General features: G+C 38.2%; 1 protein-coding gene across 1 annotated transcript; it reads left to right on the top strand.

Moving 5' to 3' along the window:
- Positions 1 to 4,231: 4,231 nt before the first annotated feature.
- ZNF214 (zinc finger protein 214) lies at positions 4,232 to 14,161 on the top strand. The gene is made up of 5 exons (XM_066253821.1): positions 4,232 to 4,417; positions 4,780 to 4,841; positions 5,312 to 5,469; positions 9,335 to 9,496; positions 11,723 to 14,161. The coding sequence occupies exons 2-5, from the start codon at positions 4,825 to 4,827 to the stop codon at positions 13,417 to 13,419; spliced, it is 2,034 nt and encodes a 677-aa protein (XP_066109918.1). The 5' UTR covers positions 4,232 to 4,417; positions 4,780 to 4,824; the 3' UTR covers positions 13,420 to 14,161.
- Positions 14,162 to 25,457: the final 11,296 nt, after the last annotated feature.

Below are 25,457 nucleotides of genomic sequence, written 5' to 3'. Positions count from 1 at the left end.
CTGCTGTTCTAGCAGTTATATTTCCCTAGATGCACATTGTGTTTGTTTCTATCATCATTTTCAGTCTGGCAACTGAATCCCATAGTTGCTTTGTTTTTGTTAGGTCATTGAGGTTTATGTTGCTTAATGGAATGTTTTGTTTTGTTTTTTTAAATATTTTATTTATTGATTTTTTAGAGAGAGAGGAGTGAAAGAGAGAGACAGAGAGAGAGAGAGAAGGGGGAGGAGCAGGAAGCATCAACTCCCATATGTGCCTTGATCAGGCAAGCCCAAGGTTTCGAACCGGCGACCTCAGTGTTCCAGGTCGACGCTTTATCCCACTGCGCCACCACAGGTCAAGCTTAATGGAATGTTTTAAGTGGCAGCCGTCTCACAGTTAGGGGAAGACAAAGAGGCAAGGGGTCTTTACCACTGCTGGCTACTGAATAGAAGCACGAAACCTGCCATTTTCCAAATGAGGCACCTGAATGAAATTGTCTTCCTCCCTGGTCTCCTTATAATATCTCAGACTCAGCACAGAGAACAGTCAGCCTACATGTGCATCATCTTCTCAGCCTCTTGAGAGTCAAAGACACCCAATAAATGTATATAAATCTCCTAAGCATCCACAGACCTGAGAGCTAGGCTCTTTTCAAAAAGGCATTTCTTGAAGTAGCAACTTTCAAGTCCTCACACATAGGCTCTGATCAGCCCATAAGGATGGAGAGAGATCCAACATCAAGTCTCTAAAACAGTGCCCTAAGCTCAAATTTTCTCTTCATAAGCCCTAGTTTTCAGTTTGGGAGAAACAGACAGCTAGAGCAGGAAATAGGGCTCATTAGGCAGCCCTTTCTGAGAATTCCCTCATGATCCATATCTAACTTTAACAGAGAGCTACTACCCTCCTCTGTAATGACCTTATAAAATGGGAGACTGTGGGGAAAACGGCTGTTAGGCTTGCTGGCTTGTACTTTGCCTGATTAATGTGTGAGCACATGGCAGCACCACATGTGTATAGTCTATGTAAGGCTATGGGTGCTTGCCCTCAGGGTGGATGGTGGATTGCAGATAGCTTGCCAGCCACTCTGAGGGGCCGTTTTGGCTGTTCCTTCACCTGCTGCAGTGAGAAGTGTTTTTTTCCCCTGGCTGTTTACTCATCCGTTGTTGCAAGACTCTATTAAAGGGGAATGGTCCAATGCTTTCTGGCTCCACCGTTTCTCTACCATCTGCCAAAATCCAATGTGAACCTGCCTGACCTCGGCCACGGGCATTACAGAGACCCATTCATTTTCTTTTACAGGAAGAAGCCCCATTTTTTCCCAATATATCCCAACCTTGGCATGAAAACATCATGTCTGGGGTGAAAGTTCTCAAGGATTAGTGTTCTTAATTAATTAGCAAACAAACAGTTATTTGGAAAAAAAAAAAAAAAAAACACCCTGGGTTCCACTTCCATCTCAAAATAAGTTCACAAAAGCTCAAAGTCCAGGAGACTCAGTTATACCTCTGAGATCCTGATACACAACAGTTTAGTCTCAAAGCACACTTTTAAAATGAGACTATAAGGTAATTAATGACATCAACAGCTTAATATTCGATGTTTTTATATGCCAGGAATGCAGCAAAAGCAAATTACATGGATTATCTCACTTATTCTTTTAAAATCAGGACTGATATTCTACTGGTTGGTAGCAGCACGACAGTGCAGTTCTCCTCCAGTGCTTTTTCTTACTGGTCACTGTCTGTTGTGCATTAAAGGTTTTCTCAATTATAACTATTTAACCACATCGTACAAATGAGAAAACTATGGACAAAAGATTAAAAAACTTACCCAACATCACTTACTGGGTAACCATGATGGGTTTTAAAGTAAGTTCCCTTTGATAATAAAATCCAAACTCTTAAAAATAGCCTTGAACATTTAAGCCAGGTATGGGTCCGAGCAAGATGATTTTCAAATTGTGGTCTTGGAACTCATAAGAAATGTAGGGGTCTCATTTCGTGATGAGAGTGAGAAGGGAGGGCGCTGGACCATTGACTACCGCTACACATTGAACTGTAAATATAATTAATATTTATAGAGTACTTCCTGTGTGCCAGGGACTAGAGGAAGCATTTTGACTTCACTAACTCAGACTCAGTTAAATATAACAGCAAGCCTGTGAAATGATTATTATTGTTATTCCTCTTTTAAAGATGGGGCTGCTGACACCAAAAGGTTGTCATTCAGCCAAGATCACATCACTAGTGTGGTCAGATTCGAGTCCAAGAAGCCTCTCGTTTTTAAAGACTCACAAAATAAAGTTTCCTTGCCTACTATATCATTCATTACTATGGATCCAGCCCAAGTTTGAAGGCAAATACTTAAGGAAATGAAAACATTTTCCTGAGATAACACACTCAACCAGATAATAGAAGAGCAGACGCTTTGATCTCTTTCTGTGGTTCTCAGGACACGAGAAAGGGCTCTTTCCCGAGACTCCACCTCAGTCCCACCTTGCCCATCGTGTCTCTTCCCAGGGTCACCAGAGGAGACCCAGAATCGGCAGGAGGAGGGGAGGAAGGAAAGCTCCACGAGCACTGGAGTGAGGGGCTCCAGCGACCATAGACTGGAGCTTCGAAGGTCCTCTCGGGTGTTGCCAGAAAGCGGGGGAGGGAGAATATGGGCAGTGGTGGAATTAAAATAATTCAACAACCAGTTTTCTGTCCTAATGACTGTTTTAAGTATAAAAAAAGATGTACCGAAAGGTAGTTTATTATTTCATGCATTTAATACTTAAATAAGGACAATAAAAGAGTTATACAAAACTAGATTATATTATAAGAGTTTTAAAATATGAATGAGGCCCTGTCCTGTTGGCTCAGTGGTAGAGCATAGGCCAAGCATGTGGATGTCCTGGATTTGATTCCCTGTCAGGGCACACAGAAGAAGCACCCATCTGCTTCTTCACCCCTCCTCTCACTTCTCTCTCTTTCTCTCTCTTCTCTCCCCTCCTGCAGCTATGGCTCAATTAGAGCGAGTTGGCCCTGGAAGCTGAGGATGGCACCGTGGCCTCCATCTCAGGTGCTTAAAAAAAAAAAAAAAAGCTTCCCATTGCAACAGAGCAATGGCCCCAGATGGGTCAAGCATTGCCCTCTAGTGGACTTGCCCTGTGGATCCCAGTCAGAGCGCATATGGGAGCCTGTCTCTGCCTCCCCTTCTCTCAAGTAAAAAAATAAAAATAAAATATTAATTAAAAAACATTAAATAATACCTGACCAAAAACCAATAAAACTGTTATTTAAGATATTTCCAATGACAGCTTGTCACCTCCTGGTTGTTTGGAATGTTTTCTCTTTACATTATATGTTTGTTTTCTGAAGTAACAGACATGGGGGAATTAAAATGTAGTATTTTATCAAAGGTATGAGTTTTATGAAATGAATAAATAAATATTACAAGTATAGTTCTGTCAATTTTTTTTAACCTATGGACAGAATGAACATTACTATGGTGCTTAGAACACACTGTTGTGCAGATGAACGTTAAAAAAAAGAGTAAGAAATGTAAATTTGTAATTTCTACATTGGGCAGCTGCCCAGGTGCTCACCTTAGAGAACCCTGATCACAAGTGCCATTTAACAACCGGTTAATCGAACTCAACAAAAAATTAGATCTTGGTTCTGTTGAACCCGTGTAAACCAGCTGAATTCCGCCACTGGGTACCCGTCATGATGCATCTGTAGATGGTGTTATACTGAGTTGTACACTTGAAACATGCATGGTTTGGCAAACCATGTCAACCCATTAAAAAAGAAAAAGAAAAAAGAAAGATCCTCTTCATAGTTGCGTGACTCCAACCTCAAGTTTAGGGGTGTTGCTAGGGCCAGAGTTAATGGGGTGTCCATTTCCGCAAACACTAGACAGCGGGAGTTACCACCTCTCCGCCCCAAAAGCAACCTAACAAGGGTTTCCCTACGTTCCTGATGGGGGTTCCGCACTTGCGGGTTTTGAGGGTCTCACAATTCCCTGAGGCGGACCACATGTCCTACTTCCCAGGGATCCCAAAATCACCTAGCATAATCCTGCATTTTTACAATCTGAGGTGGTCAGACCCCAAACTGGGCTCAGAGCACCCGACTGCGCTCCTCCCCCCCCCCCCATCTTTCTGGCTAATCAGGAGGCACGTCTTGCTTTTCTCGCCCGCTCCCCGTTTCCATGGAAACGCCTTGGGTGTTTACTCCAAGGCAGGCGGCTTGGGTTCTGCTTAGCGGGGCTGCAGCCATTGTTTGTGTACTCGGAGTGATTTGGTCTGTCATCGTCCTTCTCAGACGTTTCGTAAGTGACTCTCGAGAGCATCGAGCCGGACGCGGACAAGGGCAGGGAGAGCCGTGGCTGGAGAACGAGTGGCAGAAAAGGGAGGATTCGGGCCGAGAGACAGCCCGGAGACACTTGAAGGTGGGGTCTTCATAGCCGCCCGCCCCGTGTTAAAACTGCATAAGGCTTAGGAGAGAGGAGGGCAGAGTCAGCTTGGGCCCTGGCCTGGGGTGCTCTGGGTTTAGGGATGTTGGGGCGCAGCTCGGGTCTGGACCCGGAACGGAGAGCACGCACGTCTTCACTGCGGGCGCTGAGGCCGCGTGGGTCGCGGCCCTGGGACAGGCAGACTTCGCTCTTGGAGAACCATTTGTGCGTCTGAATCCGAACCCTCGGGCAGCCAGGGGCGCGTAGGGGAGCCCAAACCTGCCCTGCTTTTAGGACACCCACAACTCGTTTTTCTCACCAAAGGAAGAGGACTCATAACTGTTTATCATTTTCCCCAGGGACCCGTGATCAGCAAGGCAGGACTGGGGTGGCGAGCAAGGCTCATGCCTCCATTTTACAGGTGAGGCCTTGGGAGGACCACCAGTTTGGTCCTTTGCAAAGTTCCACAAGACGTTGGTGCCAAGAGTTGAGACTATGATCAGGATCTGAGCTCTTTCTCTAAGACTCTGGTAGTAAAGCCAGTGTTTCTGTTGTAACAAGTAGGGGAAAGAAATGGAATAATCTATTTAACTGATGAACAAAATAAAAATAAAAAATAGAAACTATTTGACTACACTGCTATTATTTCTCTTACTTTTATCGTTCTTGTTAATAAACCAGGAAAGCCTTGAGGCTCAAGAGGTTAAATTAGATAGGGAGGATCTGCATCCCTGGAGGGACTAAACTGAGATCAAATTCTGTGTTTTCATGTTCAAACTAGAATTGTACCTTTGAAGTTTCTAGAGGGTTAGAAATAAGGTCCAGGGTGCTGACTGTCATAATTCTCCTGGTCCTTGAAACGTTCTTGGGTTGTTTCTGATTTCTTTGTAGGGGATTTGGGGAGTGTAGTGAAATTGGGAATTTCAAGTCATGCCTACTCTTTCATTTCTCCTTTCTTCTCGGCTCAGCCTTCTCACTCCACTCCTACACAAAAGAGGAACACAAAATAGGAATTAATGTTCACAATTTTCCTCATTGTCTGATCCCAGGTGAGTTGGATTGCCTCTTCTCATTTATAAAATGCCCCTGAATTCACCACGGATAGTGGGAGTAGTGGAAGTGGTCCATGGGAATGGATGGACCAGACAAAATAGAATGTTGTATGTTCCTTGTTTGCCTGGGAAGTCTCCTATGCCACAGCTCCTGCCTCCCACCCACTATCTTTTCCCAACATTTCCTTAGTCATTCAAGTTCATATTGTTCTTGCTGCTCTAATATAAATACGGGAATGTTTTTCCTTAACATTGGGAAATAAACTATATGAACTTAATAATTTCTAAAGTTATTGCACATTAAACAGTGCCAGAATGAGTGACACTTAAAAGACAGAAGTAGCAACTCAGATTTGGATAATCATTATATATAGGAAGATATCATTCCAGAAAGGAAGACTTTCATTTAATCTCAGGCAGAATTTGAGGGGCAACTAAGCAGTAGAGGTAAGTGTGAATGTATAAGGTGAGGCCATATTGTTGAGGGTTATTAATATTTAGTTGATTACTTATTCTTGTGGATCACTTAAGAGTCCTCTGAACATCAGCCAGAGGAAACCATTATTGATTTATAGTCATTTATCTGATATTTATTATACATACATACTAATCTGTACAAAAACTAAAATGTATGCACACATAGACATACACATATGTACAAATACATATACACATAGATTTTATCTAATATAAATGCACGAAGAGAAATTAGTATACATATATAATAATTTTGAAATTTAAACAATTTACATAAAGTGAAATCATTATTTTTATTTATATAGGTTAGCTTTGAAAGCTCTTCTTCATCCCCAAATTGAATATATAATCACTTTCATTTATTTCTATTTTTTTTTATAGTTTTGAGTACTTTAAAAGTTTAACTCAAACTTGAGCATTCTTTTTTCTTCCCACTTTTTTTTTCTTTGAAACATTTCCTTTCTCCATTGGTTGTGATTGCTACCTTTTCATATCCAAATTACTACATTCTTAACACAAACATACACATAACACAGATTACTTTTGAGACTGTGCTGTTACATGGACCCATTTATTAGTTCTTATACTGGTATCGCAATGTGTTTAATCTTGTTCCTGGATGTGTATTGCATTTACTGGATAATGAAGAGAAATTTTGCCTTTGTTTTTCACTGAGTTGGGGTAAGAAAAAGAAATGAAAATAGCTTACATATTGGCAATATTCCACAGAATAACATTATGATGATTTCTATTTTGAGTAGAAAGGAAGTAATAACTTTTAGATATTGAATATATTAACCTTTCAGTATGTTTTATTAGTATAGCATATTAGACAAACTATAGGTGCTGGACTCACTACCTAAACTTATTTCACACCTCCACAACTTTTTGATTACACAAACTAGATTCAGTTACTCAGTTTCTCATCTGAAGTGGGAAAATAGAACCTACTAAATAGAGTCATTAAGAAGGTTAAATGAGGTCATACATGTAAGAAAACAGTACAGTGCTTGACAAATACAACTAACAATTGGTTGCTATTATTATTATTGTTATTATTATTATTTGTATTTTTATGAAGTGAGAAGTGGGATGCAGAAAGACTCCTGCATGCCCCCCGACCAGGATTCACCTGGCAATGCCCACTAGGGGGCGATGCTCTGCCCATCTGGGGCATTGCTCTGTTGCAACTGAAGGCACTGTAGTGCCTGAGGCAGAGGCCATGGAGCAAGCCTCAGAGCTGGGGCCAACTTTGCTCCGGTGGAGACTTGGCTGCGGGAGGGGAAGAGAGAGACAGAGAGAAAGGAAAGGGGGAAGGGTGTAGAAGCGGATGGGCACTTCTCCTGTGTGCCCTGACTGAGAATGGAACCCGGGACATCCACACGCCAGGCCAATGCTCTACCACAGCCAATCGACCAGGGTGGTTGCTATTATTTTATTATTTAAAATATAATGTATATCTGATACAACTCTTTCTAGTCATTAAGACAGAGAATTGAGGCAGGGAATCTAGCTTAAATTATTTTTTGCCAGAGGGCTAATCAGTTGTCCCAGCATCATTAATTAAATAAACCATCTTTTCCCCCGTGCATTTGATATTACCTTTATCATGTTTAGAATTCATTGCTATATTTGAGTCCATTTCCAGCTCTTTAGTCTTTTTCATTGATCTTCTCTATTCTCATGGCAACCCCATGGTGTTATATAAAGGCCTTATTAATGTTTTAATATACCATTGCCTTAGTCCCCACCACCATTGTTCCTTTTTCAAATTTTTTCTCTTTTTTATGAAAGCATTTGAAATCAGTTTGTCAAATACCTCTTCACACTGCACCCAAACTTGTTAGTATCTTGATTGGGAGCCCATTAAAAATGCAGATAGGTTTATTGAGAACAACATTATATTTATTTCTCCTACCAAAGATTATAGAGTATTTCTAAATTCTGAAGCTACCTTTGCATAGATTTTAAGTGTTTTTGTTGGCCCTGGCTGGTTATCTCAGTGGTAGAGCGTTGGCCCAGTGTGTGGATGTCCTGGTTTCAATTCCCAGTCAGGGCACACAGGAGAAGCACCCATCTGTCGCTCTACCCCTTTCCCTCGCACTTTTCTCTCTCTTTCTCTTCTCCTCTTGTAGCCATGGCTCAATTAGAGTGAATTGGTCCCGGGCGCTGAGGATGGCTCCATGACCTCTGCCTCAGGTGCTAAGAAAAGCTTAGTTGCCGATCAATGGAGCTATGGCCCCAGATGGGCAGAGCATCGTCCCCTTGAGTGCTTGCTGGGTGGATCCTGGTCAGGGCATATGTGGAAGTCTGTCTCTTTGCCTCCCCTCCTCTCACTGAATAAAAAAAAAAAAAAAGAAAAAAACAAAGGTATTTGTTAAGCAATTTTTAAATATTTATATTTTTGAATTACTGTTATGAATGTTATTTTAAAAATAACTTTCAATGATTATTTATATACCTAAACTCTTTTCTCTAAATTATGTAATTGGATTTTAGATATTAATTTGAACTTTTACTGTGATGTATTATACAATACAAAATATATTAAAATGCATATGTACAATATAAAATACAGTAACATGGACACCCACCATCTAGATCAACAAATACTTTTAAAGATCCCATGATGACCCCACTATTTCATTCTCTCTCTCAAAGAGGCAACTGCTCTCTTAAATCTTATGTTCATTTTTTCTTAGCTTATTTTTTGTTGTGTTAACTACCTATATCTGCATCTCTAAACAAAATTGTTTAGTCTATTTTTGAACTATGGAATCAATGGCTTCTTTAGCATGATATTATATTTTTATTTTTCCATATCTTTACAAAGTACAGTAACTTACTGAAGGACTAGTAAATTCATTTGTTTTCTGCACTGACACCAGTTTTCAGTCTTGTAGTCTGGGTTTCTCAGCATCCCAATTTTCTTCTTTTATTTATATATATATATTGATGTTAAAGTAGACTTATCATATTTAAAAATTTTATCATTTAATAAAAATAAAGAGCACTGAATTTTCTCATTTTTGTGTTATTTGTTATTAATGTTTCATTGTTGAGGCATGGATCTTGGGAATTTACTTAAATCGTTTATAACCATTGTTTACTAATTTGTAAAATGGAGGTAATAATAGTAGCTATAAGATATGATCACTGTGAGGATTACTTGAAATATATGTGAAATACTTAGTAGACAAATGCTATATAAGTGTTTCTTAAGATGGTGATAGGCTTCAGTGACTAGATACATCATTTAGCCATTTGACTACTGTTATTATGTCTCCTCTTACCTTGCTTGTTTTACTTCATTATTGAAGTATTTTTCTATTTGATTTGCCACTTGTTATATGATATCTTTTTCTTTGTCCATCTTCTCATTTAGAATTTATCTTCGTGGAAAACCTGATTTTTGACCAGATGGCAGTAACATTTGAAGATGTGACTGTTATTTTTACTTGGGAAGAGTGGAAATGCCTGGATTTTTCTCAAAAAAATCTCTACAGAGAAGTCATGTGGGACAACTACACAAATGTCCTGTCAGTAGGTAAAGATCCCAGCTCTTAGGGAATAGTTTCTTCTGGGATCAGTTTTGTTGAGTATTTTGGTTATCTAAGTGTACTGTGTTGAGGTAGAAGAAATAGTCTTAAAATGGGTCTTAAATCAGATGACAACTAGAAGATAAAGCAAGACATCTTCCAAGACACCTAGGCTGTGTAATTAATAGGTACTTTTGATTGTTATTCTGATTTTCTGATCTCCCCATACAATCAGTTTCGTGTGGTCCTAAATTTGTTCTCATTTCATATTATTTGTATAAGTTAGCTCTTGCTGTATAACAAACTACCCCAAACTTAGTGACTTAGCAAAGTATTATTTTTTAATTTTTTATCTAAGTTTTTAGAGTGAGAGGAAGGGAGAGAGGAGGGAGAAAGGAAAGAAAGAAAGAGAGAAAGAAAGAAAAGAAAGAAAGATAGATTTATTATTCCACTTATTTATGCATTCATTGGTTGATTCTTGTATGTCCCTTGACTGGGGATGGAACCTGCAACCTTGCTGGGGATGATGCTCTAATCAAATGAGCTACCCAGGCAGGGCCACAGACTTATTTTTTATAATTCTAATCAGTTAGATGGCTCTCCTATCATAGAGTGACTTGGTTAAAGACAGATGGTCTAAGATTAGGTTACCTAGCCTGACTCACATGTCTGGCAGTAGGTCAGCATCAGTGGGGAGAGTGGGAATGGGTGGAACATATGTCCTTCATCATGCAGGCTAGCCCAAGCTCATTTACATTGTGGTGGTCACAGTATTTTCAAAACCAGCAAGATAGTGGGCAAGTGGCAATGCACAAACACTTTTCAAGTCTGCATATATCACTTTTGCTATTGTCCCAAGGACCAAAGGCAATTATATAGCCAAGCCTAAGTCAGTGTAGAAGGGAAACACCAAAAGCTCTAGTTAATGCAGCCTTTTATTTCTTTTAATACAATCTATGACACTATTCAAGAACAAAAGTAGAAACAGTACAGTGGCCCCTTGTCAATCATGCGGTTAGGTTCTAGAACCACCCGCGATAGGTGAAAATCCACGAAGTAGCAACCTTGTATTTATTTTATTATTTATATATATATTAAGGCTTTATAAACCCTCTCCACACTCTTATAAACCTTTCCCACACTATTATTAACCTTTCCCACACTCTTATAAACACTTCCTATGCTCTTAAATACTTTCTACACTCTTAAACCTATGTAATTTTAACAACATATAAAATTCTATATGGGTACTCACCAGTGAATATACGCTATGTATTTTATTTTAATTAATATTCTTTTAATATGTTTTAATTAATTTTATATTATTTTCACTATTTTAGGCTAGAAAATGCTTATTTTACCTCAAAAATAATTAAAATAACAAATATATAAAAATATGTATATACCGCAAAATCCCTTGATATAGTGAAAAATCCATGTTACAAAATTAGATATATACAATTTAAAAATCCATGGTACAGTGAGACCGTGAAAAGTGAACCGTGATATGGCAAGGGACGACTGTATTTCATTTCTTAAAATAATGCCCAAATAGAATAATCTATTAGGTCTCATCGTAAAGGCTATTTTCATGAAGCAGTTGACCTTACTCTCTTATTTCTAAGAGTGCCTGGTAAGTACTATATGATCAATATACATTTGTGAAATGAATAAGGAAGTGAATATGGTAATACATACATGAATGAACAAGCAAATTAATTTTTTTTGTTCAGTGAGAGGAGGGGAGGCAGAGAGATAGACTCCTGCATGCACCCTGACCAGGATCCACCGGCAAGCTCACTAGGGGATGATGCTCTGCCCATCTTGGGTGTCGCTCTATTGCTCAGCAACTGAGCTCTTAATGCCTGAGTCAGAGACCATGGAGCCATCCTCAATGCCCAGGGCCAACTCGCTCTAGTCAAGCCATGGCTTCAGGAGAGGAAGAGAGAGAGATAGAGAAGTGAGAGGGGGATGGGTGGAGAAGCAGATGGGTGTCTCTCCTGTGTGCCTTGATGGGGAATTGAACCCAGGATATCCACATGCTGGGCTGATGCTCTACCACTAAGCCAACCAGCCAGGGCTACAAATGAATTTTAAACCCAAATATGGAGTAGCCTATACTTCTTTCCCATTCTCACCCACACATGTATTCCCATAATTCTGAAGATCATTGAGATACTTAGAAATTTTAAAAAACAGCCTTCATCTCACTACTAAATTATTTATTTTTCTAGGAAACTGGAAAGAGAGCTGCAACCTTCCAGAAGAAAGATTCAGATTTTTGGAACTTGAAAATTTTTCCTGCTGGCAAAAATGGAGGAATACTAGCCCTCAGCCATATGAGAACAGAAACTATGTGGACACTATTCAAGGGATAGATTTCAAAGACCTAAAGCAACAAGACCTTTCCCAATACCAAGAATGGTTAATATTTTCCGCAAAAGTACCAGGTTATGGGAACTATGAACTGACTTTTGAAGGCAAAAGTTCCAGGAACTTAAAATATACAAAGTTAATACCGTGGCAGTCCTTAGAAACAAAGCACACTCAAGACGGTAGAGAAGTCTATGTGAGTGGTTCACATGGTTTTCAAGGACGCAGATACCACATTGGCATATCCAGGAAAAAGCTCTCCATTGAAAAAGAACAGAAGCTCATAGTTCAACATTCTTATGTCCCCATAGAGGAAAATCTTCCAGAGTCCATTGAGGACCTAGATCAAAATGACCTACTAAAAGAGAAATTCTGTGGATGTAATAAATGTAAGGAAATTTATCATTGGAACTCACAGTGTGTTCTTCACAAGAAAAATCAACTTGGAGAAAAGTTTTATCAGTGCTCCATCAGCACAGCATGTTTCTTTCAGAGAGCAGACCTTTACAGACATTCAAGAATACACATAGGTAAGAGGCTGTACAAATGTGGTGAAGTTGACATTAACTTCAGTCAGAGCCTAGGTGTTCAGTTTCTTCAGAGAGTCCACACAGGGAAGGTTCTTTATACATGTAATGTGTGTGATAAGAGCTTCAGTCGGACCTCTAGTCTTCACAATCATCGAAGAGTCCATAAAGAAGAGAAACTCTATAAACTTGACTGTGGTAAGGACCTCCGTAGAAATTCATTACTTCACATTCATCAGAGACTTCACATAGGAGAAAAGGTTTTTAAGTGTGATCAGTGCGGCAAGAGTTTTAGTCGGAGTTCAGTACTTCATGTTCATCAAAGAGTTCACACAGGAGAAAAACCATATAAATGTGATGAGTGTGGTAAGGCCTTCAGTCAGAGCTCAAATCTTCGAATTCACCAGTTAGTTCACACAGGAGAGAAGTCCTATAAATGTGATGACTGTGGTAAGGACTTTACCCAGCGCTCAAACCTTCAAATTCACCAGAGAGTGCATACAGGAGAAAAGCCTTATAAATGTGATGACTGTGGGAAGGATTTTAGTCACAGCTCAGATCTTCGCATTCATCAGAGGGTCCATACAGGGGAGAAACCCTATACTTGTCATGAATGTGGTAAAGGCTTCAGCAAAAGTTCAAAGCTTCACACTCATCAAAGAGTACACACTGGAGAGAAACCCTATAAATGTGAACAGTGTGGTAAGGGATTTAGTCAGCGTTCACATCTTCTCATTCATCAGAGAGTCCACACAGGAGAAAAACCCTATAAATGTGATGATTGTGGAAAGGGCTTTAGTCACAGGTCTAATCTGCACATTCATCATCGAGTCCACACAGGAGAGAAGCCTTATCAATGTGCTAAGTGTTCTAAGGGTTTCAGACATAGTTCAGCTCTTCGAATTCATCAAAAAGTCCACACAGGAGAGAAACCTCATAAATGCCATGAGTATTATAGGACATTTGATCAGAGCTCATATCTTCACAATAATCACAGAAAAGAAAACTTAAAATTCTGCTCATCCAGTTAACAGTTTTAATCAAAGCTTTAAGCTCAATAAATGCTGCTGGGAAGAGATTTCTATAAATAACCCAAGTAATTCCAAGCAACATTTATGGTATCTCTTAACACCCACTAAGAATCATTTGCTTCAAGAGATCCTTAGGAGGATTCCTATATATACATATTTTTTTCTACTATAAATATATACATAGTCATGAAATATATAAAAGATTGAAGGTGAAAAACATTCTGTTCCTTGTATTTTTTCTGCATTTTCTTGTGCATGAAACCATACTGTATGTTCAACTTTGTGTTTTTACTGACTTTAAAACACTTATATTTTGGTTTGAACTGAAATTGGCTAGCTAGCTAGCTATGAGATAGCATTTTGACTCTTGTAAAGTCCCTAGGAAGCCACAGAAAAAAATGAAAACACATAAAACTTGAAACTCAAACTGGTAGACAGCCTTTTTCTCAAATGTGGAAGAATTATAGTAATATAGGGTAAGTAAAATTCAACTGCTTATGACAACAGCTATGAAAATACTATATGACCCTTGATCTGAGAGAGGATGTGTTAGTGATGTTATTATCTGTCAACCTGGAAAGTCAGGAACCATCATTTTGTTGAAGGGATTTGCACAATGTACTCTTACCCATTACTTCCTCTGTTTTCCACACTTATTATAATAGGTTAAGACACTATGTAACAAATACAAGATTTAGACCTCTAAGGTGTGAAAGATGCAGACTAAAGCTGATAGAAGTGAATGTTTGAAACTGAAGATACTCCCATTGGTTCAGAATTAAGAGATCCAAGCAGTACAATTTGACTTAATCTCAGTAAAATAGTAAAAAATACCTGCTAGAAATGAAATGGAACTCAGAGCTATGGGGAAATAGGAACTCAAGCTAATTACATAAGAAGAGAGAATTTGGCCATTATAAAAATGGAGTAAACAGGAATACAAAAGTCCTAACAATATATATATATATATGTTTCAGTATTATTTCTCAAGAAAAAAATTAAGTATAACTGTTTAGGGGAATAAGAGAAAATTGCATTATCAAAGAAAGGAATACAATTGTAAAACTTAGAATCCCATTGCTTTAAAAATGAGCTATTTTGGTCCCTTAAAGAAATTTTCAAAAAGAGTCAGTAGCATGACAAAGACCCTGAAATCCAAACTAGAGCAGAAATCCATAAATACAGAACCTCTAAGATAAGAAGATATAAATTTGAAGGACTACAGAAAAATTTAAAATACTATATTAAAGTAAAGGCAATAAGGAGCACATATGACACTGCAGAAAATCAAATACTGTAATAAATGAGATGATCTTAAATATATAAATGATAATAAAATGGGAACAATGAGAGAAAAGATAAAGCACAGAGAATGGAGACTCCAATGTAAGAATTAAAGATGTTTCTAAGGAAGATAAAAGAACATTTGGAATGGAATCAATGATTAAAAAAATTGTTCCTGAGCTAAAAGTATATGAACACTAGATTTCTAGAGAAAACAAGTGTAAAAGCCATGCTTAGAAACAGCTTAGGGGAAAAAGGACAATGCAGAAAGAAAAATTTGGGTTACCTACAAAATCACAAAGGGAGGATGGAGAAAGGTCTGGCAGTAGTAAACATCAAAAGACAAGGAAACAACACCTTTGGAATTGAGATTAAATCTGTTATCACCTACAGTTTTTCTTTGTAAATCAACCTCATTGTTATTTATATGTGCAGGTAATCAGATAAGCAAGGAAACAGAAAACGGGCCAATTTAAAAGAGCTCAAGAATTTGAAGTCATGGTGTAAAAGGACTGGTGATGAGTACTAAAATTAGCTAAACATCACTAAGTCTGAATAATTGTTCATTTGTTTACAAAACTTCAAAAATATTAAATAGTTGTGCAAAACTAAAAACAATTTTTTATTCATTTTAGAGAAGGGAGGGAGAGAGAAAGAGAGAGAAGGGGGGGGAGGATCAGGAATCATCAACTCCCATATGTACCTTGAATGGGCAAGACCAGGGTTTCAAACTGGCGGACCGCAGTGTTCCAGGTCAACAGTTTATCCACTGTGCCACCACAGGTCAGGTGCAAAAAATAAACACACACACACACACACACACACACACACACACACGGTAAGTATAAAAGCAGATTATATAAAGTTTGGGTGGGAAAATAGACTGAAATAAACAGTTAAGTGACTTTCAGGTATACATGAATAGTTTTTTCTTTAATAAGTATGTTGCAAATATTGCGTGGAATTTAGAAATTACTTGTTTGTATGAAATTCGAATCTATTTAGGTATCCTGTGTTTTTACTTGCTAAATCTAGCTCTTATGAGGAAAGGGCAGCAAAAGAATATGTGCTAATATTTCTGATCTTAAATCACAGGGACTGATCACATTTTCTTCTTGACTTTCATAATTCAAGAAATAAAGGTATAATGTATGTATTTTTTACAACGTTAGAAATTGCAGCTAATAAAACTAAAAACAAATATACCCCAAAACAGAATAAAACAAAATCAAAGAATATTCAGTTCCTGCCTGATGGATAGAGCGTCGGACTGGGACGCGGAGGACCCAGGTTCAAAGCCCCGAGGTTGCTGGCTTAAGCACAGGCTCATCTGGTTTGAACACAGTTCTTCACCTTGAACCTACGGTCACTGGCTTGAGCAAGGGGTTGCTCGGTCTTCTGTAGACCCCCCCACCGCCCAGTCAGGGCCTGTGTGGGGAAGCAATCGGTGAACCACTGAGGTGCTGTAGCAAAGGGTTGATGCTTCTCATCTCTCTTCCTTCTTGTCTGTCTGTCCCTATCTGTCCCTCTGTCTCTCTCCCTGTCACAGAAAAAGAATATTCAGTTCCTATAGCAAATGACAGAAAAAGAAATTCCAAAAAACACAAGAAGATGGCCTAAAAAATTAAGAGAACGTGGATCAAGAGAGAGAAAACCAAATTTATTGAGATAAGTTAAATGCTCTATTAAAAAGTTTTGAAACCCTTGACTGGGTTAAAATTTTTATTTATATGCTATTACAAATGAAAAGATTAAAGCAAAATATCAATTATTGATCAATTGCTCAGTATTGATTTATTAGTATAATATAAAAGAACAGTCTAAGGTTCATCAGGCAAATGTAAAGGAGTGCCTACAATATGTCTTTATAAGTTAAACTAATTAAACCCATTGATGTAGGTAAAAATACAAAACCCAATAGTTTTAACTCTTGCAATCAAAATATAATGGCGGAAGAATTATGGTTTGTGGAAACACTAAAATGTCTTAACAAGAAACAGATAAAATGTAGAATGTAAATAATGAACAAAAACCACTAATTGAAATTAAGAAGACTTGAATATTGAAATCTTATTTTTTAAAGAGGGAATGTTTCTAAGTAAAGTTATAGATATATTTCGGAGTTCATCAATATTTCAATGGCATTTGCAATAAAACAAAGATTCTAAAATCTTTAAATAGACATTGGAAAATAGGAAGATTAATGAGATTGCCTTCATATATAAAAATAATGTATTGAAGTTAAAATAATGAGAACTTGGGCTGACCTGTGGTGGCGCAGTGGATAAAGCGTCGACCTGGAAATGCTGAGGTTGCCAGTTTGAAACCCTGGGCTTGCCTGGTCAAGGCACATACGGGAGTTGATGCTTCCAGCTCCTCCCCCCTTCTCTCTCTCTGTCTCTTTCTCTCCTCTCTCTCCCTCTCTCTCTTCTCTCTAAAAATGAATAAATTAAAAAAAATGAGAACTTGATTGTACATTTGAAAAAATGTTCAGTCACTAAATAAATTAGAAATAGACCAGTGTCTTGCATATGTATAGATAAAATATTTAGTACATATGCTTATATACTATATATATATGATAAAGATAAATGACTAAGAAAAGGGTTATTTGGTAAATAAAGCAGAGATAGTTATTTCGTGAAATATTAGGCTTTCATCTTATGACTTACATCACACACAGACACGCAGGTTTTCAAGCTGTGTTCCAAAAACCTCCATATGGTATCATGAAGGCTGGTGTATCAGAAACAAGAACCAGAAATTTAACCCCATTTTTATGATTCATATACAAGATTAGCACAAAATTTTATTTTTTTAAAAAAAAGTTTCTACCACTTTAGACAAAATGTTTAAAATTCCCCAAAGTTGGGTTTTTTATAATTGAAAATATACACACCTGCATTTTTTGAGATAGGTAAAATAAATGAACCCAGAAACAATACCTAGGAATTTGGCCATATAAATTTTTTAAACTGTAGGTTAAGAACATAAGGAAGTGAGACAACAGTTGGAAAAATATTTGTCTTGATAATGACAGTTACATATTTTTATAATTAAAATGGACATCTAGTAAAAAAAATATCAACAGATTAAAGCAATGAAATACCACTTTTATTAAAAATTGTAATAGCTGTTTTCTGTGAGTACAGAATGATGGATATTTAGACACCACTTATATTGAGGGTAAATTGATACAAACTTTTTTTGGTAAAGCTATTTGGCAAATCATGAGCCTTAAAATTGCTGATACTCTTTCTTACAGTGAGTTATCTCTACATATATCCTATAGAAATTGTTACATACTATTAGGGAACTTATATTTGCAAAGAACAGAGATCCACTTAGGTTATCTCATTATAAGATACATAGTTATGTAACATTGTTTTAAAATCACACACACACACACACACACACACACACACACACACTCCAAGGTCAGAAGCTTCAATATGGGGACTTGTTCTACAATAAGGCTACTCTTTCAAGACTTTTTTCTCTTTGAGTATTCTTTTTTCTCTCTTCAGATTGACCTCCTGTTTACTTACTCTATGTATGCTTGTAATTGCCATCACATGCCTGGATATCGTTTTTCAATCCTGTTGCCCACTGTTAACTTGTAACTTCCTTCTGGGTTGCTATCAGATGTCTGAATGGGAGGATAATTGACTTAATTACTATATCTGCACAAGCCTTTGAGGTCAGGCTAAACCACAGGTTACCAGTAAGCCTTTGGGTTGGTTATCTTTATATCAGATTGTTGCTCTGGTCCCTTAAGACATGCTCAGGGATGGAGTAATAAGACCTATAACATGGTAATTAAGGACTGATGTTCAAATAAGTTTTCTCACAAAGTTGTAGGTTTGGGCCAAGCACTCAACCATATTAGAATACACACAAAGATAAATGTTTGAGATATTTATTGTAGTGTTATCTTTTTATTTTATCTTATTTTATTCAGTGAGAGAAAGGGAGGCAGAGACAGACTGTCACATGTACCCCAACTGGGATCCACCCGGCAAGCCCACTAGGGGGCAATGCTCTGCCCATCTGGGGCTTTGCTTCATTGCTTAGCAACCAAGCTCTTCTTAACCTGAGGTGGAGGCCACGGAGCCATTATTAGCGCCTGGGGCCAACTCACTCCAATCAAGCCATGGCTACAGGAGGAGAAGAGAGAGAGAGAGAGAGAGAGAAGCGAGAGCAGGAGGGGTGGAGAAGCAGATGGGTGCTTTTCCTGTGTGCCCTGACTAGGACTCAAACCTGGGGCATCTGCATGTCAGGCCAATGCTCTACCATTGAGTCAACTGGTCAGGGCCTATTGCAGTATTTTTTATGTTTTCCTCTTCCCAAAATAGGAGAAAGGTCAAATTATGATGCATCTATGTGATGGTATGTTATGTAGTCATTAAAACATATTTTCCAAGAATAATGTAGTAATGGTTAAGACTGATGAGACTTACTTATGGTGTTAAAAGTACAAAATGCAGAACTGCATATGGGGTAATATTCTATTTATAGCACTTTATATATATTTATATGGCTATTTCTATGAGGAAAATATGTATATTAAAAATGTTAGTCTATCTCTTTAATAAGATGGATTGTGGTTATGTTTATTTTCCTAAAACTTTTCTGCTTTTTACATTTTTATTGGTGTCTTATTTTCATAAAAAACAATCACCTTTTAAAATATAAGTTGTTTAAAACATAATATTGCATTGTGTGGCTATACTATAATTATCTCTATTAGGGATTTAGACTTTCATTTTATATCATGGGTTGAACTGCCATAGTGTCATTATGTATGGAGTTTTCTATTAGGTAATTTTTATAATAATTTTCTATATGCAATTATTAGGTTAAAAGATAGGCAGAAGGTGTGACTTGAGCACAGAAATGGAATAATGAAAGTACATGATGTATACAGCTAGCTACAAGTAGCTTGACACTGTTGGAGTGTAAAATGTAAAAATACAATAGGAGAGGTTAGAGGATGGACAGATCACCAAGGACTGCCTAAAAATTTCTCTTGGTTATGGAGAAACATTAATGAAGCTTAAACGAAGGAGGAACACTATCACTTTAAAAAGATGACTAAAAACAATATAGACTGGATATGTTGGACAGTGAGGGGAAGAGAATGAGCAAGAGGAGATCACCAGACCATTTAGTACACAACTAACATGGTGTCAGTGGTAGGAATCTGCCAGTTCGCACTGCTTGGGCAGAAGGGATACCTCATTTTTGTTGAGTTCAGCAAACTGGTTGTTAAAATGGTGCTTGTAATCAGGGTTCTCTCTAAGGTGGGTGCCTGGGCAGCCGCCTAATGTGGAAATCACAAATTTACATTCCTTACTCTTTTTTAATGTTTACCTGTGCACAGTGTATTCTAAGCGCCCGTAGTAATGTTCACTCCATCCATAGGTGAAAAAAATCAAATGAAACCATGCTTGTAATATTTAGTCATGTCATAAAACTCATTATACCTTTGATGAAATACTACATTTTAATTCCTTCATGTTTGTTACTTCAGTGAACAAACATATAATGTAAAGAGAAAAAGTGCCAAACAACCAGAGGGTGACAAGCTGTCATTAAAATATCTTAAATAACAGTTTTATTGTTTTTTATCAGATATTATTTAATATTTTTTCATTACTATTTTAAAACTTGTAACATGATCTAGTTTTGTGTAGTTTTTTCAAGTATTAAATGACTAAAATAATAAACTAACTTTTGGTATAGCATTTTTCTATACTTAAAATGGTCATTAGGGCAGAGAACCTGTTGTTAAATTATTTGAATCCCATCACTGACCAAGTGGCAAGTGTTTTTTACAGTGCTAGGGACTAGAGGTCATGGTACACTTTCAACATCAACTGAGGAGAAGCCCCACAGACAGAAGGGTTACCCAATTGTCCTGGGAGAAACTTGTGCATTCCGGGTTCTGCAGAGCCCTCTGAAAGTTAGAATCCACAAAGCTACTTTGCTGGCGAACCCCACTGCGCTTGTGCATGAAGACAGTCTTAATTCAATACTACCACAGACTCCAAGGCACTCCACTTCAGGTAGCCAGGCCCGCCCCACCCCACGTGGGCGGTGATTTCCAGCGGGATGAAACTGGTGGAGTTCCTTAGGGGTGGACTCCAGGATTGTTCTTGCAATGGCAATCTTCCAGCCTGGCTTGCCCTCTCAGATTGAAGGGGCTCCCGAAGGTGATTGTAGGTGCACATCCTGATGATCTCTCTCCAGATTAGGAAAGAGACTGCCTCTAGACTCAGTCTTCCTTTCTCTTGCATTTTACCCTGCCCCAGGAGAGGCCTACGGAAGGGAGGGATAAACAAGGAGCCCCTCAAAGACAGCGCTTAGGTTTATAGGCGATTTTTCTCTATCCTGAAATGCAGTTACATAGTCATCTTGGATATTTTTAAACAAATTTTTTTTTTAATTTTACCAACTTTTTTTTTTAGATTTTATTTATTCATTTTAGAGAGAGGAGAGAGAGAGAGAGAGGAAGGGGGAGGAGCAGAAAGCATCAACTCCCATATGTGCCTTGACTAGGCAAGCCCAGGGTTTTGAACCGGCAACCTCAGTGTTCCAGGTCGACGCTTTACCCACTGTGCCACCACAGGTCAGGCTTAAACAAAAATTTTTTTAAGAAAATCGATTGATTTGGTAAGAGAGCACGCAGCATTCATTGTTCCATTTATTCATGCCATCATTGGCTGCTTCCTGTATGAGCTCTGACCAGGAATGGAACTCACAACCTTGGTTTATGGGGAGGATGCTCGAACCAACCGAACTACCTGCCCAGTACTCATCTCAGGATATCTTGCCCCAGGCTGGAGGCTTAAATTTTGCCGAATCTAGTCTCTGGAATCCTGTGTCCCCAAATCATCTGTCTAGTACCTGCTATCTTGTGAAATGTTATTATTAGGTCCTTACGGTCTCAGTTTATAGTGCAGTGTTGACATACTGTAAATGTTAAAAGATGGATGTTGAAAAGACAGCATCACCATAACTTGACACATCTGTAAATGGTTTCAACTGCATTAAGAGAATTTTTTTTTTAGAACTTTGGGGTTTAGGAGCAAAGAATTCATTAAAATTTTTACAGGTGTCCCAGTCACAAATATTTTCAGTTACTTTTATATTAAAACTGATTCACAGGAAAAGAAACCTGACTGAAAAATTCCCTCTTTAAATTACAGTACTCTATTTTAATAATTACTATGTTCATTATGAAAGTGACATGAAATAAAACTTTAAAACAGCATCAAGTTATATACATTCCTCAGGTGGTCCTCATGTCAGCTCTCTCTCCATTTCTGTATTATCCTCTAAATAGCGAACACGAATTATTTTGGAATCAAAGAGCCAAATAAATAGCTGATGCAGAATATTAGATTTTTAAAAATTTATTTTTATTGATTTCAGCGAGAGAGAAGGGGTGGGGGGGGGGGAGAGAGACAGGAACATTGAGCTGTTCTTGCACGTACCCTGATCAGAGATCAAACCAGCAACGTCTGTGCTTTGGGACGATGCTCTAACAACCAAGTTATCCGCCCAGCGCTAGATTTTCATTGACTCCAAAAATATTTTTCAGTTAGAAGTCAGTCCACACTGAGATGTTACCATTTTCCATCCACAAAGATGTGAAGAAAATCCTTATTCTTGGAAGCTTAATCTCCTGATAGCCTCTTCCTTTTCTTCCCTTAACAATTCTATCTCCTTTCCTTTTGTTACACAGTTTCCTCTATGATGAGCGTATATTATAGTATCAAACCAAAAATCTTTGATTTGGCTACCAGGGGTCTCAAACTCAACTCAGCATGTGGGCCGCAGAGCAAGATCACAGCCGTTCCGCGGGCCGCACTAGGTCTACAAAAGGCAACTGTTACGCAACACTTTTCTCACTGCAGTTGAAAACAAAAAAAAAATCAGTACAACAAGCATAATCCTACATGCAGTTTACTCAGTGTCACAAAACGACCAGAAACTGTAGGTCGCATCACAACTGCTGTTAACTAAGCTAATATCTAGCTAGGATGCTAGAGAAATGAAAAATACAAGTAGGCCCCTAGGCTTACTTAATTTTATCCAAAATATTTTGAACTTCGTGGATTAGTCTGCGGGCTGCACAAAATTGTTCGGCGGGCTGCATGCGGCCCGTGGGCCGCGAGTTTGAGACCCCTGGGCTAGACTAAAAATCTTCCAATAGGCAAAAGCCTACCCCCCTTTGCTTTCTTCTTGTTTCCCAGCAGGCACATGCCAATTAGTACTCATTTAGATTGTCAGGCAACTGGTGAATATACCCCAAGCGCTAGTTTTTGCTAGGTTTTGTTGTTTATGAAATAATTGCTTTAGTCTGATCACTATGTGCTTTACTTAGTAAGATTGTATTCACATACATAGACACAGACACTCACACACATCCAGATTTGAAAGTATTTATTACCATAGGGTTTTAAAATATTTTTCCAGTTTATATTTATCTTTAAATATGTCTCTAAGAATTGTTACCTTTTCTAGTTTAAGAATAAGACCATCTCCTTTAAGAAAAAAAAAATTCAAACCATTTCACAATTGAAATTACATTAATTTAAATGGTAGGGGTGGGGTGGAATCTGTATCTGATTAAGTGTTCACTGTATCAATAATGAATTCTGGTACTGAAATTTCTTTCACAGAATCCTAAATTTGACTCTTAGAAAACCTAATCAGCACGCATAGATGGGGAATCCTTCATCCCTAAAACTAGAATTTATTGCATTTGATGTTTTGGAGGTTTGTTTGTTGCTGAGCTAGCCTACTGCTTCTTTGGTAGATTATAATAATTGATGGCTGTGATTTTGGGGCATTTACTATGAGCCAAATATTGTCCTAAATCATTAAGTTCTAATAATATTAAAGTCATACATTTGCATTTAATTTGTAATTCCTGTACTTAAGTACAATGTTATCTCATTCAAGCTGTATAATAATCAAAATATAGGCCAGGTATCCCTATTCTCAGATGAAATATTAGAGTCCCAAGTTATAGGGCAAAATTACAGGCAAATCCAGGATTGAAATTTAGAAGTTTAACTTGCAGCCCTAGCCGGACAGCTCAGATGGTTATAGCATTGTTCCGAAGCGCAGAGGTTGCTAGTTTGATCCCGTCAGGGTACATACAGTAGCAGCTTTATGTTCCTCTCCCTCTCTCCTTCTAAGATCAATACAATAAATATTTTAAAAATTTTCCATGTATCTTAAGACTCTTTTAATAGACATAGGTGTTTTATAAGATGTATTTTCATAAAAAAATCAAGTTATATTTTTTTCTCAGAAACTTGGCTCTTTAGACATCAAACTCATTGTCATTATACATAGAGATATCTCCTAGAGTTTTCCTCACTAGAGTAGTACCTACAAAATAAAACTTTATATAATCAATTTGTGAAATAATCTCACTGAAATATTTGATTAGGATTTAAGTTTAATGTAGGAAGAGCCAACATCTCTACAAGTCTTCTCATCCAGAAACAACTTCCATTTATTCAAAAAAAATTTTTGAGGTTAGTGGGGTATATGTAGCATATCTGAATTTACTTATTAGATCTAAGCTTCTCATTTTTTTTTTTTTTTTAGGTTGTCCTGATTGGTCTAACAGGCGTCCCCAAACTACGGCATTTATCCAACCTTCCGCCGCACTTCTGGAAGGGTCACCTCTTTCATTGGTGGTCAGTGAGAGCACTGTATGTGGCGGCCCTCCAACGGTCTGAGGGACGGTGAACTGGCCCCCTGTGTAAAAAGTTTGGGGACCCCTAGTATCATCAGCAAATTTTCCCCTTTCCAGTTTCCATTTACTTTCCTTCTCTGGTTCTTTTTTTTTTTTTTTAATTTTTCCGAAGCTGGAAAAGGGGAGGCAGTCAGACAGACTCCTGCATGCGCCAGACTGGGATCCACCTGGCATGCCCACCAGGGGGCGATGCTCTGCCCATCTGGGGTGTCGCTCTGTTGCGTCCAGAGCCATTCTAGCGCCTGAGGCAGACGCCACAGAGCCATCCCAGCGCCCGGGCCATCCTTGCTCTAATGGAGCCTCGCTGCAGTAGGGGAAGAGAGAGAGAGGGAGGAAGGAGAGGAGGAGGGGTGGAGAAGCAAATGGGCGCCTCTCCTGTGTGCCCTGGCCGGGAATCGAACCCGGGACTCCTGCACGCCGGGCCAACGCTCTACCACTGAGCCAACCGGCCAGGGTCCTCTGGTTATTTCAATTAGCATTTTAAGAGCACTAAATGCCGTATTTCCCCATGTATGGGATGCACACTTTTGCAAAAAATTTGGGGGTTAAAAGCTGGGTGCATCTTATACAGTGGTTGTAGTATTTTTACTTGCATTTCCTGCTTTCTCATGTGAATGAGGAGTATGAATTTTATGATGAGTAAAACTTGAGTTCAATAACTTTATGTAATTCATTTTTTGGGCCCCAAAATTAGGATGCGTCTCATACATGGGGAAATACAGTAATTGTGAAGATTTTTTTTTTTTTTTGGCTGTCATCTTTATGATAAAGTTCAAATTTCTTAGGTGGCTTACAAGGCCTTTCATGATCTGCCCTCATCATGTAGCTCTGTACTCCTGTTTGTCCTTTATCATCTCTCCTAATATTTTCACCCTCCACCATACACAGTCTCTCTGATTTTTACTCTTCATGTTTCAGCCTGAATATATGCCCTTGATGCATACAGTAAAATTCAAATATATATTTGACAAAC

The sequence above is a fragment of the Saccopteryx bilineata genome, chromosome 1, assembly GCF_036850765.1.
Source record: "Saccopteryx bilineata isolate mSacBil1 chromosome 1, mSacBil1_pri_phased_curated, whole genome shotgun sequence".
Lineage (NCBI taxonomy): Eukaryota > Metazoa > Chordata > Mammalia > Chiroptera > Emballonuridae > Saccopteryx > Saccopteryx bilineata.
The sequence above is the reverse complement of the archived record's forward strand: the minus strand, read 5'-3'. Positions and strand labels throughout refer to the sequence as shown.